This window comes from Chelmon rostratus, chromosome 23, assembly GCF_017976325.1.
Source record: "Chelmon rostratus isolate fCheRos1 chromosome 23, fCheRos1.pri, whole genome shotgun sequence".
In the NCBI taxonomy this organism is placed as follows: domain Eukaryota; kingdom Metazoa; phylum Chordata; class Actinopteri; order Chaetodontiformes; family Chaetodontidae; genus Chelmon; species Chelmon rostratus.
Window position 1 is genome coordinate 10,195,105 of NC_055680.1, and position 21,810 is coordinate 10,216,914.

General features: G+C 39.9%; 2 protein-coding genes across 4 annotated transcripts; both read right to left on the reverse strand.

The window, feature by feature from the left end:
• Positions 1-1,799: 1,799 nt before the first annotated feature.
• On the reverse strand, positions 1,800-16,121 carry LOC121626787 (tetratricopeptide repeat protein 31-like). Of its 3 annotated transcripts, none has more exons than XM_041965466.1 (18): positions 15,985-16,121; positions 15,769-15,797; positions 14,336-14,402; positions 13,948-14,174; positions 13,747-13,827; positions 13,575-13,643; positions 13,301-13,468; positions 9,225-9,389; positions 9,000-9,063; positions 8,784-8,874; positions 8,539-8,680; positions 7,700-7,804; positions 7,488-7,587; positions 7,057-7,291; positions 6,148-6,222; positions 5,958-6,060; positions 5,180-5,295; positions 1,800-3,026 (listed from the first exon to the last, which is right to left on the reverse strand). In XM_041965466.1, the coding sequence occupies exons 1-18, from the start codon at positions 16,007-16,009 to the stop codon at positions 2,927-2,929; spliced, it is 1,962 nt and encodes a 653-aa protein (XP_041821400.1). In that variant the 5' UTR covers positions 16,010-16,121; the 3' UTR covers positions 1,800-2,926. The 3 variants fall into 3 exon arrangements, with proteins under 3 accessions (XP_041821400.1, XP_041821399.1, XP_041821401.1); XM_041965465.1 differs by having other exon boundaries at positions 6,148-6,225; XM_041965467.1 differs by lacking the exon at positions 15,769-15,797 and having other exon boundaries at positions 6,148-6,225; positions 15,985-16,119.
• A 530-nt stretch (positions 16,122-16,651) lies between these two features.
• Positions 16,652-21,810, reverse strand: mfsd8 (major facilitator superfamily domain containing 8). Its single transcript, XM_041965165.1, has 12 exons — positions 21,431-21,810; positions 21,086-21,168; positions 20,622-20,665; positions 20,123-20,363; positions 19,885-19,998; positions 19,617-19,761; positions 19,410-19,468; positions 18,987-19,095; positions 18,713-18,847; positions 18,516-18,619; positions 18,027-18,253; positions 16,652-17,897 (listed from the first exon to the last, which is right to left on the reverse strand). Exons 1-12 carry the CDS (start codon positions 21,487-21,489, stop codon positions 17,691-17,693), a joined length of 1,527 nt encoding a protein of 508 aa, XP_041821099.1. The 5' UTR covers positions 21,490-21,810; the 3' UTR covers positions 16,652-17,690.

Below are 21,810 nucleotides of genomic sequence, written 5' to 3' on the forward strand. Positions count from 1 at the left end.
AACTCGATGTGGATAACGTTTGGTGCTGATCCTCGAGGGGATTGTTTTTTCAGGAGACCAGGAAATGGTGCATTACAGTGAACAAGTCAGCCTGTAATAAAGGCATTAATCAGTTTCATCAGCATCTTTTTGATTTAGAAATGGTCCTACTTTAGCTCTGTTTGTAAGGTGGAAAAATTGTTTTATCCCCTTGTAGATGTTGAAGCTTTGATCTGAATCTCTTCATAACACCAAGACTTAAATGTAAATTTAACGTTTGTAGCTGGTACTGCCACAAATTGTACGGACCGTTGTCTGCAGATGTTGCAGTATACAGCTGTTTAAGTCTCCTGAAGGTGAGGAGATATGGTTTTAAGGTGTAGTCGTACTGTTAGAATGCCAGTCTGGTTTCCTGTAACTTTGATATCACTCTCAATCCACAGATTGCCTCATGGTTGATGTTGCGTCATCAAATGCTGCACAAACAGGTAATTTTTCAGTATGTTCAAGGCAGAAATGTCTTCAATCCATCTTGTCTAGCTTTCTAAGCAATAAATGTTCTACTTACATGTCTCTGCGTAAAACATTATGCATCATCTCCCAATTATAAGCACATTGGTGGCCTTACTGCTGTTAGATAATGCCGGCAATGTATAGTCGCCCACATAATGAAGTGAACTTTGTCCAAATCGAGGCTGCAGGGAAATGTCATTAGCACAAAGTACACAAACCTGTAGTGTGGAGAATTAACCAGCGCTACTGTTCATTACTTCAGTTTCACATTAAGCTGAAGAAACCCTGTACATCAAATTATAGTGATTACCAGCGTTCAAACAGCTTGTGCTGTTGTTCCAGGTGCTGCAGAAGAAGTGCACTGTCTGCAGCTCAGGACATCTCACTGCGTTATGATGGTAAGTTTATTAAATTGATATAATCAGAAAGTTGAGCTGTTATAGGAACAGCGAGGAATTATTTTTCACACAGCAGCACCTAATTGGTGAATTCTCCAAGTTGCCTGTTCAGTCCAGGTTTTAGCTTGTGCTGCCATCTGTTGGCTTTGAGACTTCAAACTCCCATTTGGGAAATTCAATCAGCTCGAGTTCAAAGCTGGATTACTGCCTGGACAAAGAGGGCAAATGTCCCCAGGGACCAAGAAAGCCCCAGGTCTACTGTAAGTCAATTAGTTTTTGGTAATTAAATTAATTCCAATTTTGTTAGGAAATATGCACCACATGAATGCATCAGCTAAAATGTTAAGTAGCTCAGCGGGGGGGTCCTGCATTAATCTATAAACTTAAGGCCCTGTTTTGTTAATACAGTTTCTTAATTTAATATATGTAGTAGGCTTATTGTAGGTTTTTCCATTTCATCCTTCTTTAAAACCCTGAGTGACTGAATGTGTACACATGCAGTTCTGACCTTGAACACAGGGTGGAGCATCAATGTAGCGTGCACATGGTTTGAGGTGATGGGACTCAGGTGTATGTGGAACAGGTAGCAAACAGCTTTGACTTTAGTTCAAGTTCATTTATTCGTGGCTTATTGAGGTGTTGTTTGATTGAAAGTCAACATAGTTTATGTTGAAAATGTGACAAATACTGCAAAAAAGCAAATTTGCTTTTTCTGGTAAACAGTGCTTTATTATCCAAACATTTTCAATGACCTTTTACTGTGGTTCAGGCAAAATATAATCAGAAGCTGACGTTTGTCCTGTGTTTTCTGTACTTAAAGGAAAATGACTACACAATTAATAGTCTAAAGCCCATCTTTATTCTGGGCCTACTCATGGAGGGACCATGTTTAAATAATGAGTCAGGAACTGAGAATGTGAAAGGATCTTTAATTCTCAAATTAAGAACAAACTCCATAATTACTGAGTGCTTCTGAATAAAATAAGACATGCCATCCTGCGATCAACCACCACTGAAGAACTGTGACATTTTTAAGTCACCTTAAGGAAGAAAAATGAGCAAAAGTGATTGAGTTTGCAACAAACAGCGGTTGTGCTATAGATTAAAAAGATTGTTTATCGCAAATGACTTGTATTAGCTATAATGAATAGTAAAGATTCTGAATATAGATTCTGAATACAGGTAATTTAGACACAGGCCATAAATGCAAGGCTCTTGTAATACCTAACTTAGTTCACGATAGGTAAATAAGGTCAACATCACTATGAAGTTGAACTGTATTGATATATAAAAAACACCATTTAGTTGAATTGGAATCATCAATAACTCTGTACTATACCAGCTCGTACTGCAGTGTTGTAAACAGAGTTTACTTTCTCATGTAATTTATAAACTGATTTTCCTGCATACTGATATTTAAAATACCAATATCAACCTGTAATACATGTAATATGTATGTAGTATGTAATATCGACTCTCCAATATATCAGTCTGGCTTTAAAAACATTGGCATCAGTAATTGTTAATACCTGGAACCACTGCATGTAAAGCTGTAAGGTAATGATTAAAGTAAGCGTATATTTGTCAGTGAGTCATTTTCAGATGAATACTTGAATTCCTTCTTAAAAAAAAAAAAAATCAAAATAAGCAGATTTGTTGTCCACAAAAAATATCATAAAAATACTGAAAAAAGAAGCAAAGCCTTAAAGGTCCAGCGTGTAGGATTTAGTGGCATCTTGCTGTGAGGTTACATATTTAAAACCCCTCGCCTCGCGCCCTCTCCTGCAGTGGCTGCTAAAAATATGCAAACCACAAAAGGTGTTCTCTAGAATGAGTGCTTGTTTGGTTTGCTCTGCGATTATACACGAATGAAAACAAAATTGAAGATTATACTGGACTTCTGCTAATAGAGCCCCCTGAATCTTACACACTGGACCTTTACAATCATGTAGAATACTGTTGACAAATCTATACTGACAGTATAAGTGATTATGCTTTTATTATGAAGGACAGATGCCCCACGGCCCTGTTTCCTTTCATTGCTTGTGGTTGCCTCTGTAGTCTGGGACAGGTCTGTAAGGGCGAACAGGTCTTCGGTTTCCGCCTGCATTCCTCCCGTCAATGTAATTGTTTTGCCTGTAACCAATTGATTACATTGTTACATGTTTGCACTGACAGTTAGTTGCCCGTTTATTAGGTACACCCATCTGAAACTCATGCAGTCTAAGGATGCTTTCGCAGCGGACCCGTTTTGTTCCGTTAAAATAAAACCTTTGCCAGGGTTAGTGTGGTTCAGCTTGGCTGTCAATCGAACCCTGGGTCGGATTAACCAACTGGAGAGAGACCACTTAAAGAGGAGGGCTTCGGTTTGCTTCCAAGCAGACTGGAGTGCTTCATTTCTGGGGTTTTTGATAGATGTGATTTTAACATGATTACAAAAGCTTAACTGCTAATAATTCCATCTGCGGATTGTGAACTGTTTAAGAGACGATCTTATAATTTAACTGTACAAGCGATGTATATATTTATGTCAATCGTGTTTTAAGGTATATGCTCGTCAGCACTTGAGTGCGGGGAATTCCCCCGATCAATGACAAAGTAGTTATATAATCCTGAATCATCAGGTATCATCAGGACGCACATGGTCACAATGAAATTCCAGCAACTGAAAGCAGGTTGTGCAGCACTTTGAATGCTTCTAACGTGTATATTTATGCTATCTCGTGTCACAAATTGGTTTTAATCATTATTAATATTATCAGACTGCAAATCAACTGTATGTTAATAACAACAGACAGGTCAGACAGTACTGTGAGGGGTGTTAATGTAGGACCGCTGACTGAGCTTAATACACACAGACTACAAACACACACACAGCACTGCTAACTGCTTCTGACTGTTTGATAGATCAGGGAAAGTCCTTGCACTTCATGCTGATATGCCTATCTGTTACCATGGTTACAAACAAATGAATACATAAATCACTTCCTGAATATTAATGATGAGCAGATGGTACAAATAGTAGTTTAGCTTTTGAAATCATGCTAAAAGTCACATTTTTAAAAAAAACTGTGCTGTATCTCCTTTCACACACCATGTCAGTCCACTCTGATGCAGACTGAGACCCTCCTCATCAAGCGGTCTCTGTCCTGTTGTTTGGTATGTATCAGTGTTCAATTGACGACTTTCACACCAGCCCAAACGAACCATGCTAACTGGGAAAATGCAACAGAGTTGGTATTAACCGAACAACACTGGTCGGGTGTGAAAGCATCCCAATGCAACAGTCCTGTTATAAAGCCCCCTTAATGAAGGTCAGAATGTTCAGATTTTGTTGAAACTGTTTTAGAGCGTTATTGAATCAACAGTGTGAATATTTAGAAAGATGGAGTTAGAATAGTGTTGCATTACATAGAGAGGCGTTTCTGTTATTTAGTCTACCCCCATTGATATAAATGGGGTGAACAAAATAATAGAAGCACCTATAATCAGTGTAATGCACTACAGCTCAACAGCACCACAACCTTACACCCCCAAAATGACCAGCTGAATCAACACCTCTGTGAAACAAAAACTGAACATTATAACCTTCATAAAGGGAGGATTTATTGCAGGACTGTTGTATTATGCTGCATTATGTTACAGTCAGGTGTGCCTAATAAACTGGCAACTCAGTGTATAGTTCAGCACAACATATAACACAGCAATTAAAACAGGTAATACTTTGTAATTACTCTAAGAGGATGATGGCAACTTGCACAGGTTCATTTAAAGGAAGTAGGTCAACATTTGTGAAGCTCTTACTCACTTCCTTGCCTGGCGTTACATGAAACAACTGACACCCCTCTGTCTTTGTGTTAAGTATAGAGCTGGACCCAGGATGTGATTGGCCGAGCATGAAGACAGGAAGCAGATGGAAACAATTAGCTCGGCTTTGTCCACAGATTTAAACAAAAAGATTTCTGCTAGGCACTGTAAAGCATTTCCTGTCCTTATGCTAAGACAAGCTAAACTAAACTTGTCTTGACTCCAGCTCTGTTCTTATTGCACTCCAGGAAAGAAAGCAAATGAGCTTATTTGCCCAAATGTTGAAATATTCCTCTAAAATCAATGTTGGATATTAAAAAAAAAAAAAATCAGGATTGATTTAAAGATTTTATTTAACAACTTTAAAGTCTGGCCACCAGGCCCAACTGTGTGTTATTTTATTCGCATGTGTTTTGTTCAGCACTTTGTAGCGGGGTTTAAATAAATTCTCTACAAAGTTATAATACATTAAAAGCACTCACCCCACATTCTCATCTTGCAGGTGAGCAGCTTTGAGGGCAGATTTGGAAATGCCCATGCCATGAGGAATCCGGTCCGGATATCTCACAACAAGCTTGTTGCCATTCAGCTCGAAGCCCTGACGAAGTGAACAAAGATCACAACTATACTTTTAGTAGAGGATTAAAGATCAGTGAGCTTAAAGACTACTGTGCAGCCATTATTTACATACATGGGAAGGGGAGCAATAATTTTTCTTGGGGACTAAATTCTTTACGAGTGAACAGATAGCAGGGCTCACAAAGACTCATGTAGTAGGTATTTGTAGCCGAATGAAAAGATAAAACTTGCTTGGCTGAACAAGTAAAATGTAACAAACATGGCCTCGTCGTCAGCCTTTGACCTCCTGCTAAAAAACACAAATCTGGAGACAACTAGTTGAAACTGTAGTTGCAAAAAGAAGCCAAATGAAAAAAGAATTCAGGTTTTTGTTCAAATTCTGCTGCAGGTTCTTATCCCACCCTTGAATTATAATACTTGAACATTAATACTGATATATTCAATATTTTACATAAGTGCAGAAAGTTCAAACTAGCTTACAGTTTCATGGTCAACCACATAAATGCATACACTTACACACCCTTCTGCTTATATAACTGGCTCCATGAGATGACAAGGGGAGTACACAGGAGGGGAAACATGCAGTTTATGATGAAAACATGAAAACCAACCAATCACAATATCCATGAACTGCAACTGAATTAGGCAGCATGTGTAGTCAAGAGTTCAGGACGTGCTTACACTAAAGTGCCGGATTGCTTCTTCACAGTCCTCCTGTTTTGTAAAGTTTATGAAGGCACATCGTTTGTAAGTCAGAACCTTCACACTATAGACGACCCCGACCCTGCGAGAGAAGACCACAGTAAATTACTTACTACAAAAGGTGAAATGTGCAAATAATCAATAATATAAAGAACAAACACTCTCTTACTTGCTAAATAGTTTAGTTATCACAGTCTCAGGTACTGGGTAAACCAAGTTTCCAACCCAAACAGGAAACAGCTCCCTGCTGAAAGAAAACATTGATTAATTGATTGTGTTTAAAAGAAAATTAGAGCGACAGATTATGTGACAACCTATGCTGATAGCCTGACTGTTATTTTGTAGATAAAATAACACAAAGTTTGAACTGCATGAAAGCGTTCACTGATTTTCTGCCCTCTTTGAATATATTGTCTCATTAGACAAGAAGCAAGACCAATAACCATAATTATATTGTAGGGTACTTAATTGAGCTTGTCCAATACATGAGTTGATTGAGTATCATCCAATCGCCCACAAACAAACAGCAGCACCAAATCAAAGCTTCACATAAGAACCAAAAAACTGTTTCTGTTTTCTGTACCACAACATATTATTGATACATTACAAAGTTGTCACCAGATGTAGGTGATGTGGCCAAATTTTTGAAATAATGTGATTTTTAAGACTCCATGTGCAAGATAAGAGCATTAATTAAAAGCACTGCACCATCTGCAAGTCTGTCTTTGTCATACACATTCAAAGCACACAGGTTATCCCACACAGCTTAAGACTGTAAGTACCTGGTGCTTCATCTAAATAGAGAACAGATATCCAGTTTAATTTATAACTAGAAGAAATGAGCCAGATATCTGCAGGGAAGTGAATAGTCAGCATTAGCTGCCCAGCAGGCAGAGACAGACTTGCATAACCAGAGATAAAGTCTTGTCAGCAAACAGAAATTGAGAGTTGCGACAGCCCTGTGAACTAAGGCAGGTGTGCATACAGTGTACTGTAATCATATGGCCATATTATATTCAAAATATGCTGGTAAGCCTTTAAGTCATTTTAAATAAAACGCCTCCATATCTGTACTCACTGTGGTGGGTGATTGTTTTCACTGGCGGCCTTCATGGCCTGATTAGGAAAAGGCTTTGGTTGACTCTTGACATTCGACATATTCTGGACTGGGCCTAAGGGTTTGTTCTGAAGTGTTGTTTTTGGTGCATCCTGTGGCTGAGGAGGAGCAGGACTTGTGCTGGCAGAAAGGACTGGAGAGACTCCGCTGGCATTTGCTACCTGAGCCAGTGGGAGCAAGCCATTTTGAAAAGCCCCTAAACACAAACACAAGTGTTTAGAATTGGTGATGTGTGTACAAACAGATGCAAGGAACCAATTCCATTTGGGCTTGCAGGAAACTTACTTTGCGCAGGTAAGCAATAAACAAAAGGGCATTTTCATGTCATCTGATGCATGGCAGCATGTAAATCTAACCGTGGGTACTGAAATCACAGACAGGCAGACACTCACCTGGTTGGTGGTGTAATTTGGAAAGCACCTCTACTGCTTTCTTAACAGTCCCATGAATAATTAAAGCGTTTGAGCTCTGTTCGCGAGTGTAACCATACTCCTGAAAGAAAAACAGAATTCCAGGTTAAAACAGCTTCAGTGAAGGATTATTTATCCATTTGCCTGCAATGACAGCACTTTCCCTGCGACCTCCCCCACTGATGACTACACACCATTAGCTGTATTATCTGCATCCGCATCAGTTCCTGGGCAGCTTCTGCATATGAACTGTCCAGTTTGAGAACCTCACTGAAGGCCTGGGCAGCTTCCTCATACCTCTGGAGGAAGAGGAGAAGAGGAGAGGGAGGGGGAGATGAGCATTCACCACTTGCTACTTCAGGACTAAATCAAAGTTCAGACTCATTGGCTGTCATGCTGCTGGACTAATCAGCTCAGTTATTAATGTTTACAGCAACAGCTAGTCAAAACAAGGCTGAGTAAATAATGTGAGCCTCTGCAACTCAATGACACTTGGAATTAATTCAATGTTGTTGCAACAAGGCCAAAGTGATCACAAAGTCATTGCGACCTGAATACTTCGGGTAAACAAAACAAAGTAAACACTGATGAAAAATTACTTTAGCTTAGAAGTTTGTCACAGCTACAAAGAAGTGCATCACATTTAGAGGTATCACACTACAAACACTTTGATACATCCCATAGTTTTGTGCTCATAGTTCAATATAGGGAGGAAAAGTCTAACCACCGGCTCATGGACAGTAATTACCATAACATTGGAATTTTCATATGGTTGATATGCAAAGGAAAACATAAAGAAGTATACAAGTATGCCTTGATAACAAAAATACGTATATGCATGTGCTGGAACATGGTTGTGGGCTCTAGCACTCAGCTAATGCTGTTGCAAAAGAGTGCACATGCTGGGCTAATTTTGGATTATTTTGTCTTCCCCCAACAAGTAAACATACCACAAATCATCAGTGAGTGAACACCTACATGACACTTGCAGGTCACATGTGGGTGGTGCAGATTTTATTAAAAGACCATTTACCTTAAGACCTGCCAAAGCTCTGCCTTTCCTAAACAGACCTTTAACCCACCCTGGACACATGCTGAGCGACAACTCTGCATCAGTCAGCGCCTTCATATATTCTTGCATCTTTTCAAAACAGAAGGAACGATTGCCAAACAACCTGTGACAGAAAAAAAACATTAAACATTGCACAAAAAAACAGTGGTAGTGTAAGTACAATCCATGCATTTGCTTTAGTGTGAAGAAAAGGCACATGTTCTTACTTAAACTCTGTAGGGTTGTATTTAATTGCATCCGTGAAATATTTCACTGCAGTATTAAAGTCTCCAGAACTTGCAAACTTATTTCCCATAGCTATAGAAAAAAGGAGAAAAGTTAAATCTCTCGGATGGTTTACAAATGTAAATATTTCTCATTCTATAAATCACAATCAATCAATCTGGCTGAGAGTTTATGTACATGAAATGGACAAAACTTACTTGCAAGATCAGTACTTATTTTTATATTATCCTCAAACGTGGGGTTGCTAGATGCGGCTGACTCCTGTTCATACAGCAAGAGAGAAACGAGATGAGCAACCTTATCCCATACACCAAAAGCCAAAATCAAAGTAATTATTACTGCATTATGCATCAATCTGTAGTCATTGGAATAGCAATCATCTGTCATTACTGTTGAAAATCTGGCATACGCAGATACCTCACCTTCTTTTCAAACTCCAGGTCTTCATTAGGCATGTCAGGGACAGTTTTAGTTTCTTTAACTGGGATCTTCTTCTTCTCCTTCCTCTCAGGCCTGGACTTCTGATCCAATTTCCGCCTGGCTATAAGAGCAGCTTTACTCACAAATGTACTTGTCATATCCAGTTCCTTTAACAAAAATTAGGAACATACAAAATTAGTCGCCTTCCTAAGTGGATAATGTTTACAAAATAAAGGAGGGGTTTGTTCTTCTTAATCGCTGGCAAGCAACACTTTGTAAAACCAATAAAAGCCATTTTTAAACGTTTTATATCAAGTGTTATCACAAACTGCAATTCTGGAATTCCTGTTGACACACTGATGAGAAACTTTTCAAGGTGAGAAATCTCATCTCTTCTCATCACTAGATGGACGGCAGACACACAGCAGCTGACATGCAGAGGAGGTCATATTGTCCAAAGAAATATTAGTCTTTTGGGTGAATAAAGTTTAATGTCATTAATAACACCAATAAGAACAATATGTTTAGGAAAGTAGTTTCAAAAACATGTGCACAAAGGGCAACCATTTACTGCAAACTGCCATGGGAAACTGTTAAAAATATATAGTAATATAATATAGCTAATAATTAGCCTGTTCAGCCACCATCAGTTAACAGTACCAAACCAGTAATTGCTGCAGTCAAGACGAGTGCAAGTCAAGTGTTTCTGTGGTTGTATGTTAAATATTACAAATATATAGGGATGCACGATAACTGTTTTTTAAAACCGATACCGATAACCGATAACTTTCAGCTCCTAAAGGCCGATACTGATAACCGATAACACACACATATACCTAACATCATGACATCAATACCACGAACAAAACCAAAATCAGTTTTGACTCTTTAAATGAAGAGATATTTATTTTTCCAATGAAAAACTATTGGTAAGCCTCTCAAACATGTTCTTAAAGCTATCAAACAAACCTATTTGATATCTCACATCAATTTAAATAAGGTGCATTACTTACTGATATAAAAAATAAAGGCCCCTTGAAATGATGCAAATACATGCATCAGGATTACAAACTGAAAAAGTGCATTCCAGAAGTTTGCAAAAAATAAATATACATAGAAAATTAATGCACTGGCACAAGTTAGATTCAAACATTTCTATTCAAACAAACTGAAAAAGTGCATTCCTCAATGACAACAAAAATAATGCACAGTGCATATCGTACTGACAGAAGTTAGAAGACAGCACTCTTAAATACTCAATTCTGATTGGTCAATCGCGAAAATTCAGCGGTGTTCCTAACAGTCAGACTAAAGGGGCAATCCCTTAATGTACCAAGCTCAATAACACATCGCCAACTGATTTGAGAGGCAAAATATGGAGCATTTTCCGTACATTATTTTTAATTTGTTTGGAGAGGACCAAACACTTGGCTGGAGAATGATGTCCCCAGCAAAAAAGACGAGAAAAGTAAAGAACAACGCTAGACCGACAAGAGGAGCGATATTAAGAGACAAAAGACTTGAGGACGCAGAGATTGACCAGATTGAAGCCGACAGACATGAAAAAAACACCAAGAGAAACACAGCATGGACGATAGGTCTGCTAAAAGACTGCTGAGTGGAGACAAAACTGGAGACAGATTTTTTTAATGTCTGACGCTGAAAGCAGAAATCAGCTGATGCAGGACTTTTATCCATCAGTCCGAAAAAATAGCGGTAAACCAAACTCTGTCTCCAGCTACGTCTCTCTCGGGTCTGGGATATTTGACATGATTTCGCTGAATAGCTGTAAAGAAATAAGTTTTCCTGCCTGCCGGCCTGCGCACAGTGAGGGGTGGTTGCTAGGCAACGTACCTGTTTACTTTCAGAGCCGCTGCGCAGTGAGAGCGGTGACAGGCGAGAGTAGGCTCATTTTAAATCAATAAAATATGTTTTAATCAGTATTTTGTGTCACACTATTGAATGCTTTAGTAGTAAGCCGTGTAAGCGGGATAACGTATAGTGAGCAGTTTCCTACGGAGAAGCGTTGCGTCGGGCTTCTATGTCATCCTGAAGGAAGATACATGATCCCTTACTTAGGCTTATCTATGTAAACAAACTGAAGAAGGGCAGTCCACAGTAAGTCAAGCACCATCACGCCCATGATTAAATCTTCAATAACCTTAGCCCGTGGGTCATCTTTGGCAAATTTCTTGGACTTTTCGAAAGCCTCTCCATCGCTTAAGTCCCGGTGGCTTCTTTGCGGCTGCCTTGCTAACGTTAGCATCTTTAGCAGGCCGGGCGTCCTCATACGCTTTCCAAACTCCGTCAAAGCGGTGGTTATGTTTCAGGTGACTGATCAGGTCTGATCACACACTGACATGACACACTGACATCACACTGTGACATGACATCACACTGTGACATCACACACTGACATCACACACTGACATCACACACTGACATCACACGGCGACATCACACAGCGACACCACACGGTGACACCACACGGTGACACCACACGGTGACACCACACGCTGACACCACACGGTGACACCACACGGTGACATCACACACTGACATCACACGGTGACATCACATCACACATCACACGGTGACATCAAACGGTGACATCACACCACATCACACCACATCACACGGTGACATCACACGGTGACATCACACGGTGACATCACACGGTGACATCACACCACATCACACTGTGACATCACACGGTGACATCACACACTGACATCACACGGTGACATCACACGGTGACGACACACGGTGACATCACACGCTGACATCACACGGTGACACCACACGGTGACATCACACGCTGACATCACACACTGACATCACATCACACATCACACGGTGACATCACACGGTGACATCACACGGTGACATCACACGGTGACATCACAGTGACGTCACGCTGTGACATCACACACTGACGTCACACTGTGACATCACACACTGACATCACACTGTGACATCACACGGTGACATCACACAGTGACATCACACACTGACATCACACAGTGACATCACACACTGACATCACACCAAGTAATCAAAGTAACAAATGAAGTGCTTCTTTTCCAACATGTGCCATTTCTCACTCCTAGTGGAACTCGCTTGGAACATTTGTTACGAATAACCAGCGAACTGTCTTCTTCGGAAACTTTGAAGAAGTCTGAACTCTGTTTTCATAAGCACACTGTACCGCATGCTGCATTCAAGGTGTAACGTACATTCCCTCGTTTGCCAGTCGTTCTTTCGGCCTATTTAAGTTCATGTTTCTATTTTTTGTGTGTAACGTGAAGGAATACTGCGAATGTTAATTCAAGTCAGCAACTAGCAAAATTATGACCGAGTTAACGAGTTGTTTTCTGGCATGAGGGGGTATTCTTGATTTTTCCCAGTGAGAAAGAGTTTTTCTGATTATGCTAACGTCACTTGAACGCAGCATTCACTGCAGGCCATTCGGGTCTCATAGTGGGAGCGAGGCACTGCCGTGCTGACAAAAACACATATGTTATCGGGGCTGTTCGTCATGATATCGGACTTATCGGAATGACGTCATAATTTCCTGTTATCTGCCCGATAACTATCGGGCCGATAATTATCGTGCATCTCTACAAATATACATAACATATTTGAACTAAAGGGAAGCTCTCTCGGCCAAACCCCCTTCAAAAAACATGACATTTAACAATTCCTAACATGTCTGCAAAAATACTCTAGAAAAACATGGTAAAAGGTGTCACATGTCTACAGTCTTCTTGTCAAATCAGCATAAACATAATCCATTTAGAGAAACTGTAGTTTGTACAAACTATACAGATTATGTATTTTGTCACCTCAACTCCCTACTAGCTCAAAACAGGGCATGCCAAAACTGACTGTGTGGTAAATGGGGCATTACGGCCACACGCCGGGGCATCCACGGCACTGGCCGTGGTATAATTCCTGCTCTGGATATATCAATATGTCATACAAAGAGATTGGAATAAATGCAAAACTAATTTCAATTAACTTCTATGAACAATATCTAAATGACAGTATATGTTACAATAAGATGAGCACGTGGTACCTCAGAGTCGCATGAGTCATCCTTGGCGTTGCTACCTTCATCACTAGATTCGTCTTCGCCACTGCTGTCTGTAATGTTTGCGGAAGCCAACTCTTTAACACTGGAAGTGGATTTATTCTTAACTGGTTTGCTCTCTTCTGCTTTAGATTTCTGTGCATCATCATTTTCCTGGAAAACAGAAAAAAAAACAAACATTTTAAAATATGAGTGCACGCACTGATTAATTTCTCTTTAGCAAAACTTGAAAAAGATGTTGCACACAAACGATCACTACCTCTTCATTTTTCACAGGGTTCTGTTTTTCCTTCTCCAACTTCTCTAGCAGTTTTCTTTCCTTCTGTTTCTGGTAGACAATAATACACACACTGAAGTGTAAATTTACACAATTTGACCTTCACTTATTACTATGTAACTATGACAGAAATACTGGAGATTGCAGAATTTACCTCTTTCTTCAGCTTCTTCTTCTCAGCTTTTTCTTTGCTTTTTTTGGCCTCTTGTAATAATCTTGCTCTTCTTTCAGTATCCTTCAAGAGTTGCAAAAAAAGGCAATGCATAGATTTTAATTAATTAACTCTGCAGAATCAGTTCACATCAGAATGAAGTCATCTAACTTAACAAAAGTGGAAAAATAAAAAGGGACTTACGCTCTCCTTTGCCTGAACTTTTACAGAAGATGGGCAAGGAGGGTCATAACCTGCGGTGTAGTGATGCCGTGGAAGCTGATAAACAGAGCTGGATGACTTTGTATGGTTCTCACCTAATCCTCTATCACTACCCAAGGAGGGCCTTGGGTATTCATAAGAATTACTAGGATGATGTAACCAATCATCCTCATCTGCGACATCTAGCTCATCACTGTAGTCCATATTAGCTAGGAAACAGAACATTTTATTAATTTGACACAACATATTTCATAAACTGAATTACTGCATGAATGTGTTAAATCTATCAAATTAATGCAATTACACAAATAAAAAAACACTGAAAACAGACTTGTGTGTGCGTTAAATGTGTAATGTAATATCATCTTACCAAGAAGGCCAAGTCTTACAATCCTTTGAATACCTGGACGACCGTCAAACATATCCACAACCCTTTGCTACAGAGGAGTGAGAGAGATCTGAATGTCAGTTCACACAGTTTCTTAAAACCACCAGATTAGCACAGCACCTTTAGCATTGAAACTTTAATTTCCCTACATACAAACCTATGTGCCAGTACTGACTGTGACTTTGAGCTGTCGTGACTTTTAACACTGAAGCAATGAACACTTATAAGTTTCACTTTCCTTTACCCAGGGTATGATGACTCACAGGAAGATCAGCAGAGAAGATAGTTTTCTTGCACTGACACATAAATCCAACAACTCACATATTAGACTGCATCTAATTTACTGAAAATGCCCATATTTAAGAGTTATGAATACCCTTTAATGCAGCTCGCTGTGCTGAAGTCATTAACTACACAGTATGGTACCAGCAGTAATGTTAGGCACATGTGGAAAAAACACTGCTACAAGATGAGATGAAGCTTCAGGATGTGAAACAATAAAACATGTAAATAAACTTAAGCTAACTTTTTTCTCCACAGGGCCAAGACATAAAGTTGTACTTTTTTATCTGGGCTATACAGTTTGAACTTTTAAAAGTTGTGTATTCATATGAAAGATGATGTGATCTGAATTTTTGGCAGCTTCTGATGTTTTTCAGAAACATGTTGAGGAGTGAGTCCGAATATCGTCTTTATCTGGTGGGTGCAAGTAAAAGACTGCAGGCTGTGATCATGGGTAACAGCTGTAACTGGTAGCAATGTCCCAACCAAAGAGTAGATGGCGCTATGCAATGTAAACAATGCAACATTCAACACAGGAAAGAAGGATTCACAAATATTTTTATCATATATATTATGTGTTTCGGTCAAAAATGCAACGTGCAAACAAAACAGCTTGTAATGAAAATTCAGCGTACCGCTGTATCTGTTAACTGGCTGCTGTGTTCATTTTAACGTTGGGTGTTAATTTATCACTTTGAGTCTCGGGGTCATTTTAAACGTTGCAAAACTAACTCGCCGTCTTATTCTGCGTTAAAACGACGTCTGATCAGTGTTTTGCATCATGAGAGGTCACGTTAGCTACGCACACGGCGCACTTCAGCATACAGAACATAGACAGGAAGTGAGTACGTGCACTGTTTAAAGTATACCAACATAAACATTAGTCAGCAAGACTGATCGCGGTTTAGTCTGGATGCATTCCTGTCAAAACATTTCAAGTACAGGATGCACGACGGCGACAGCTACACTGAGGACAGGTCCTCTCATGCGGACAGCAGTAACGGGAACATTATCATGTCAATGTTAGCGACATTATAGCCACCCACGAAGCAAGAGCAAACATGTGGGCGCTTCCTTAATGTCGTCGCATGTGGCCACACACACAAAAAGGACAATTTAAATGGTGTACTTACGAACATAGGGATATGTGTAACGTTAAACTCTGAAAAAAAGGAAGACAATCGAACAGCGTGAAGTCAAAAGAACAGGTTTTTGGCAGTAATGTATCTGTATTCAGTTAGTGGTAACTTTCAACTATCGCTAACTACTACGCGCGAGTTAGCATGTTAGCTAGAGTAGCCACCAACTTCTTACAAGAAAATAAGAAGCACAAATGTGAATTTCTTTACCCGTTTCTTCTTTAAATATATCCATGTTTAGTAATACATGGCCTCCCAGAGCTTCATATACTCGTAATTTCTTGCACTTTACTAACGCTAATATCGGCAGCCCACAAGTTTTGCTGCTTGCATGTTTAATGCGCGTTCTCAACTAGTTTTTTCATATCGTGAACGGATAGAACTTCCTTTTTATTGAACGCATGCGCGCTGTGACCTTACTGCCCCCTGCCGGACGCACGTTGATACAGCAGCACGTCCTTACATACTAGAATCTCCAAATACTATACAGCATTACTGTATATACTATAGCATTAATCTTAGTCACTATACTACCCAAATAAGGGAAATAACATTTTTGCAGTTAGACTTCTCCACTAATTGCACATACACAGTTCCACTATTAATCTATATAGACGAACGTGACGTATGCACGTATGCGAAGCTTTTAAATGTTATTCAATCACACATTTATATCATGTAAATAGATCTTTAGTGGTTTTCTCACCTTTTGTGTATCTCTTGTGCTGCTGTAACATCTGAATTTAACATTTGAGGGTCAGTAAAGTCTTACAAGGTGTATTATCTTGCATTATTATAGCATCATAGCATGCATCTGAAAGTATTTTCTCACTTGATTCCTTCATCAATCAAATATAAAGTGCCACTGGGATTTAAGATCACATTCTTTATATGTCATTCTGTAAGTCATTAGCATACACACATTCATACATCATTTTCTGAATTTTTTCAGGGAGACAACCTGTTGTTTCAAATAACCACAAGTGGAGCCATTAACAAAAATAATAAAAAATATTTTAAAAACATCAATATCTTCCATTAGAGGTAAAACAGCTGAATGTGGACACGTTTCACTGTAAATTTTCATCTTAGTCCCATATGTGTGGTTTGCGTCTCTCAAGAATCCCATTTCATGCACAACAACAATCATCGCACAGTAATACTGATGTCTCACAAAATTTCCACTCAAACAGCAAAATAACAATTTCAAAGACGTTCAATCAGTAAATAAAGCAGAGGGAATGTCAAACCCAATGAATCAATCATTATTCAGCAGCCAGTACATTGTAGGTCAGTAAAAGTTAAATATCAAACAATTTGATGGACTGTATTTTCAAGTCGTGGTTGTATGCTATGCATAGACCATGTACCTGTAGATTTCACAAATCAAAGTTATAATTTAATGCAAAGACATTCTGGAAACCTTCTCAGATCTTACAAACTTTTTGTTAAAGCAGTCTGTTTTTAAAAAAAAATGTTATAATGTGTGTTTGAAACCAACTATGCAATTTCATAAAACTTGAGCTTTCAGTAACAAATGCATGTATTTAGTAACTCATTGATTAAAACTATCATCAATTCAGTATCACAGACCCACCTCATATTTCATAAGATTCTGAAAAGGCATCACATGGCTTCTTTCACAACAAGCAAGTTAAAGAGCAGCTGCAGTGCTAGCTCCCTTTTAACACACAAAGCAGCCTTCCTTGGTCAACTTATTAGAAATATCCTGACCTCATCTCTTCGACTTGAGTTTAAAGGTCAACCCTGAGTCACAAATTCTCAAAGGCTTATCGGTTACCACATGTTAAAGTAACATCAACAGACCTGGCATTATAGCCTGGATTTTGGCTTGAAGTCTTTGAGAATAAAAGCAGAAAACTACCATCAGCCTCTCCAGCGGGAATCTTGACTTGTTATTCCGCAATCCTCCCATAGCGCACAGCAAAGGCGATGAGCCTGTGGTAAAGAGAGCTGAGGAGGATGATGGCTCCTACCACCATACCACAGATGAGACTGAAGGCCCAGCGGGGTCCCAGGATGGTATAGACCTGGGATACAAAGACTGGGCCCAATGTCCGTGCCCCGCTCCCTGAGGCTGTCAACCACCCCATGTACACACCCTGCAGAAAGCAAAAGTAAGCATCCACATTCCTGCCTCGACAAAGTAGAACAAAATGCCTAGGCACATTCAAAGTGGTTTAAGGCACCCTAAACATTTCGAGTTTAAAACAACACTACAGTCTTCATACCTGAGGTTTGGGTCCGAGGATTTTGGAATACAGTGTGTAGGACATGACATTACAGGCTGGGTATCCCACCCCGATAAGGATGTCAGATGAGATGTACTGGGCCAGGTGGATGGCAGGAGTATACTGGCACCAGGTCTGTTCAAATGGGCAGCCTGTTGGCTCCAAAGAGCTGTTGGGGGCTACAGTAGTTTCAATCATCTTACTGACCAAAGAGTTGTTTTTCAGGTCTGTATTTTGAAAAGACAAGCAAAACATGAGCAGTTTAATTCTCAGCCACCATTTTAAAGAGTTATCTAGTGTAACTTTCAGCTGTGTTATAGCAGCCCCAAGAATTAGCACCACTACACAAGGACAATGTAATATCCTTATGCTAAGACAGTCAAAATTCTGTTAAAAATCTTAAATGATCAAAGCCACATCGTCAAACCGGCATTATTTCGATAAAAAAAGGTGGAAAAGGCCAATCTGTACAATTAAAACAGTGCACACCTGCCCACTGGATTTTAGGGTAATGATTTCCCCATGGAAGCAGAATAAAGAAGCCACAGAATATAATGGCCAAGCCTGCAAGCAACACGGGACGATCCCCGAACCTGGAAGAAAATAAACATCCTTTGTAATTAATCAAATTCAATAAAACTGAAATATATTTTTGATCTAATCCACACAAGCATGAAGGAGGGTACCTTTTAGAGGCCACCTTTACAACCAGAAACACCAATATGGATTCAAATCCAATACAGCAGATGATGATGCCATTGTATAACACAGCTTCTTTCCTTGTCCAAGCGAACATGTCCATGGACAAAGGAGTGGCAATTCTGAAAAATGGCAAAAATGTACTGTCAGCTATTTAAAACTTTATGCAACGGATTATAAAGAGGCAGGGGTAAAGTAACAAAAACTGTCTTGGTTATATTCTAACTTGACTTCCTCAGCAGTCTGTGATGAAATACATACGTCTCAAAGACAGCAAAGATGAACATGACGACGAAGAAGAGGATGTTGGAAGTCAGGACCGCTACCTGATCGATGGTCTCCTCAGTTTCTTCACTAATGTCAACTCTATCTACGGGAAAGGGAAGATGATAATAAAGGCTTGAACCAAAAAACAAAGACTGATAATCTGCAATGGTATATATTAAATATAATTCCTGAGTATAATTCTCAGAGGTACTAGCATCATAGGCTTGGACTAGGGCCACCTTGTGTCACAATCTCTTTCCTGGTAATGTGTCCACAACACTTATTATCACCTCTGTAGGTCAGTTAAGTGGACCTCTGCAGCCAACATCTTCTTTGTTTTTTACATTATATCACTACCTGTTATAACAACCTTAATGAAAATTTGGTTTAAAAAAAAGGGAGTGGGACAGTTAATACCTTCTGATGTGTAGTTGATGGCTCGTATTTGTCTTCCGTGGTCATCAACACGGTGCTCTCTGTCGACAAGAAACACAACAAACATCTCAGCCGACTACAATAGCATTGAGAAGCTTAACACTGGAGATAACATGACAGAGGTGTAGCTAAATCCAAGGACCTATGATTTTGGTTTTGGAGTAAACATACATGCAGGGAAGGCCTCACCTTAGCACCAATAGAACCAGCAGGATGTTGATGATGCCAAAAGCTGCAGCCAGGAAAGCAGGAGCAGTGTACATGTTGAGCTGCAGGTCTATGAACTTAACCGTGACACCTTTCTCACCAATGACTGACAGGCAAGCCTGCAGAGCTAGCATATACAAAGATATGCAAATGTTAAAACAAACACACCCATAACTTTTTCTTTGTTGTTTCTTCTCATCATACACTACACTTGCATCACTGCACAGGAACAGAATATAGCCGCCTTTACCTGGTCCCATGATGAAACCCAGGGCCTGACAGGCACTCATGTTAGCCATGGCACTGGTCCTCTCCTTCAGTGAAGTAGCTCCAGCAACGTAGGACCTCACCACAGCAACATTACCTAGCATGGAAAGACAAATCTTATGTTGGGGGATGACATGAACCACAGCAGCTCTGACGCAGAGCCGTATGCACAGTTTATGAGCAAATGCTATGGCATTAAATGAGAAGGACAGTTAAATCACCTGCTCCAAAGCCCACAAAGGCTCTTGACATGAGCATGTGGAACTTGTTATTGGTTCTGGGCAGGTATGCGTATGCATAGTAGATATTGGCTGACAGGTTGATAAAGATGGAGCACACCAGTGGCTCCCTGGATGGCCGGTAGTTGGACCAAAGGCCAAAAATGGGTGAGGCCACCATCTGACTGACACTGTAGGCCGCCACAACCCATCCCAGGAAGGTGGCATTGGCACCATCATCAATCTAGAAGAAACAAGCCAAAAAATAAGCATGTAAAAGCATGAGCATGATGACATAGCTACAATGCAAATACCGGTGATATCCCCGAGTATTTAGAATTGCTTTACTACTCAGTTCGACTGAGTTGTTCTTTGCAGCTTCTTTTACGTCCCATTTACCCTGCCAAGATTGCCTTAGAACAGCAAAAACAAGAGCCTTCATTTGTCAGCAGTATCAGCCAGCATTTTTTTTAACAAAGAAAATAGTAAAAGCCTTAAATACCTTTTGCAAATAGGGCCACAGTGATGTGATGACAATAGTGAAACCTGAAAGGTCACATAAAACACGTGCTGTCAAAGATCCTAAACATGGTGTTATTAAACATATCATACTAAACACAAGCCAAGAAAACACTCAAATGCATCACATGTTATCACAGTACTTCAGGGAGTAAAAATGTCATACCCACTATGTGTGAATTTGTTTAGCTGGTTAAGATGAAAAATGTGGTTCTGTGTGGATGGTTCCCCATAGAAGGATCATTTGATTTGTTGGATGTTTTTTAAGTTACAGAACATCACCATCGGGGGAGTTACAAACAGTTTCCTTAATCATTATTCTCCACTTCAACATGAAAGAGACTCCTCTTCCAGACACACACAACCTCTGAAACCCTGCTTTAGTGTCCCTGCAGTGGGCTTTCAACATTACAGAAGCTTAACAATCAAACTCATGGGCGTCCTCACCTACACTGCTGAGGAACATGGTGAAGTACATGACTCGGATAGACCTCCACCGACTCTTGTAATCTTCATCATGAGAGTCATCACTGTAACAGGCAAGATTACAAGACAGTAAGGTTATAGGTGACCTGATGTGTTACTGATAGAGGCTCGTAAAAAAGACAGGCACACAAAACAGCAAACCATTTTCAGCCAACTCAGGCACGAATCACAGCACAGGGTTAGTAATACCAGACCTTGCACAGCCTGTTTGGTAAACAGTGCACTTGTGAAGCTCCCTATGTTAACCGCTCCTAAGGTTACAGCGGCAAATTTGTCAAGTTAGTGGCCACTGAACTCTGCACTCACCTGCTTGCATCATCACCGAGCAAAGGAGTGTTCTCGTCAGAGTCGACAAGTTGAGACATTTTTGCTAAAAACAGCAACCCCGCTAAATTACGACCAGCCACGGAGATGTAAACAGTGTTGCTAAGTCGCCATGTAGCCGGGGGTCAGTGAACTGACGCTACACTGCTAACGTTAACGCTAACGCCAACTCTCCCGGAAGGCTATAGGAAGCTAGCTATAATATAAGCAAATGTTACAAACTCAGATTTACACTTTACACTGTTATTTATACGTTGTTAGCCTAACTGCTGCCACACATCATGTTAAGTAGAGTGTGAAGTAAAATAACACAAGTACGCCACACATAAGCGCTGAAGATTGGACTATGATACCACAGACAG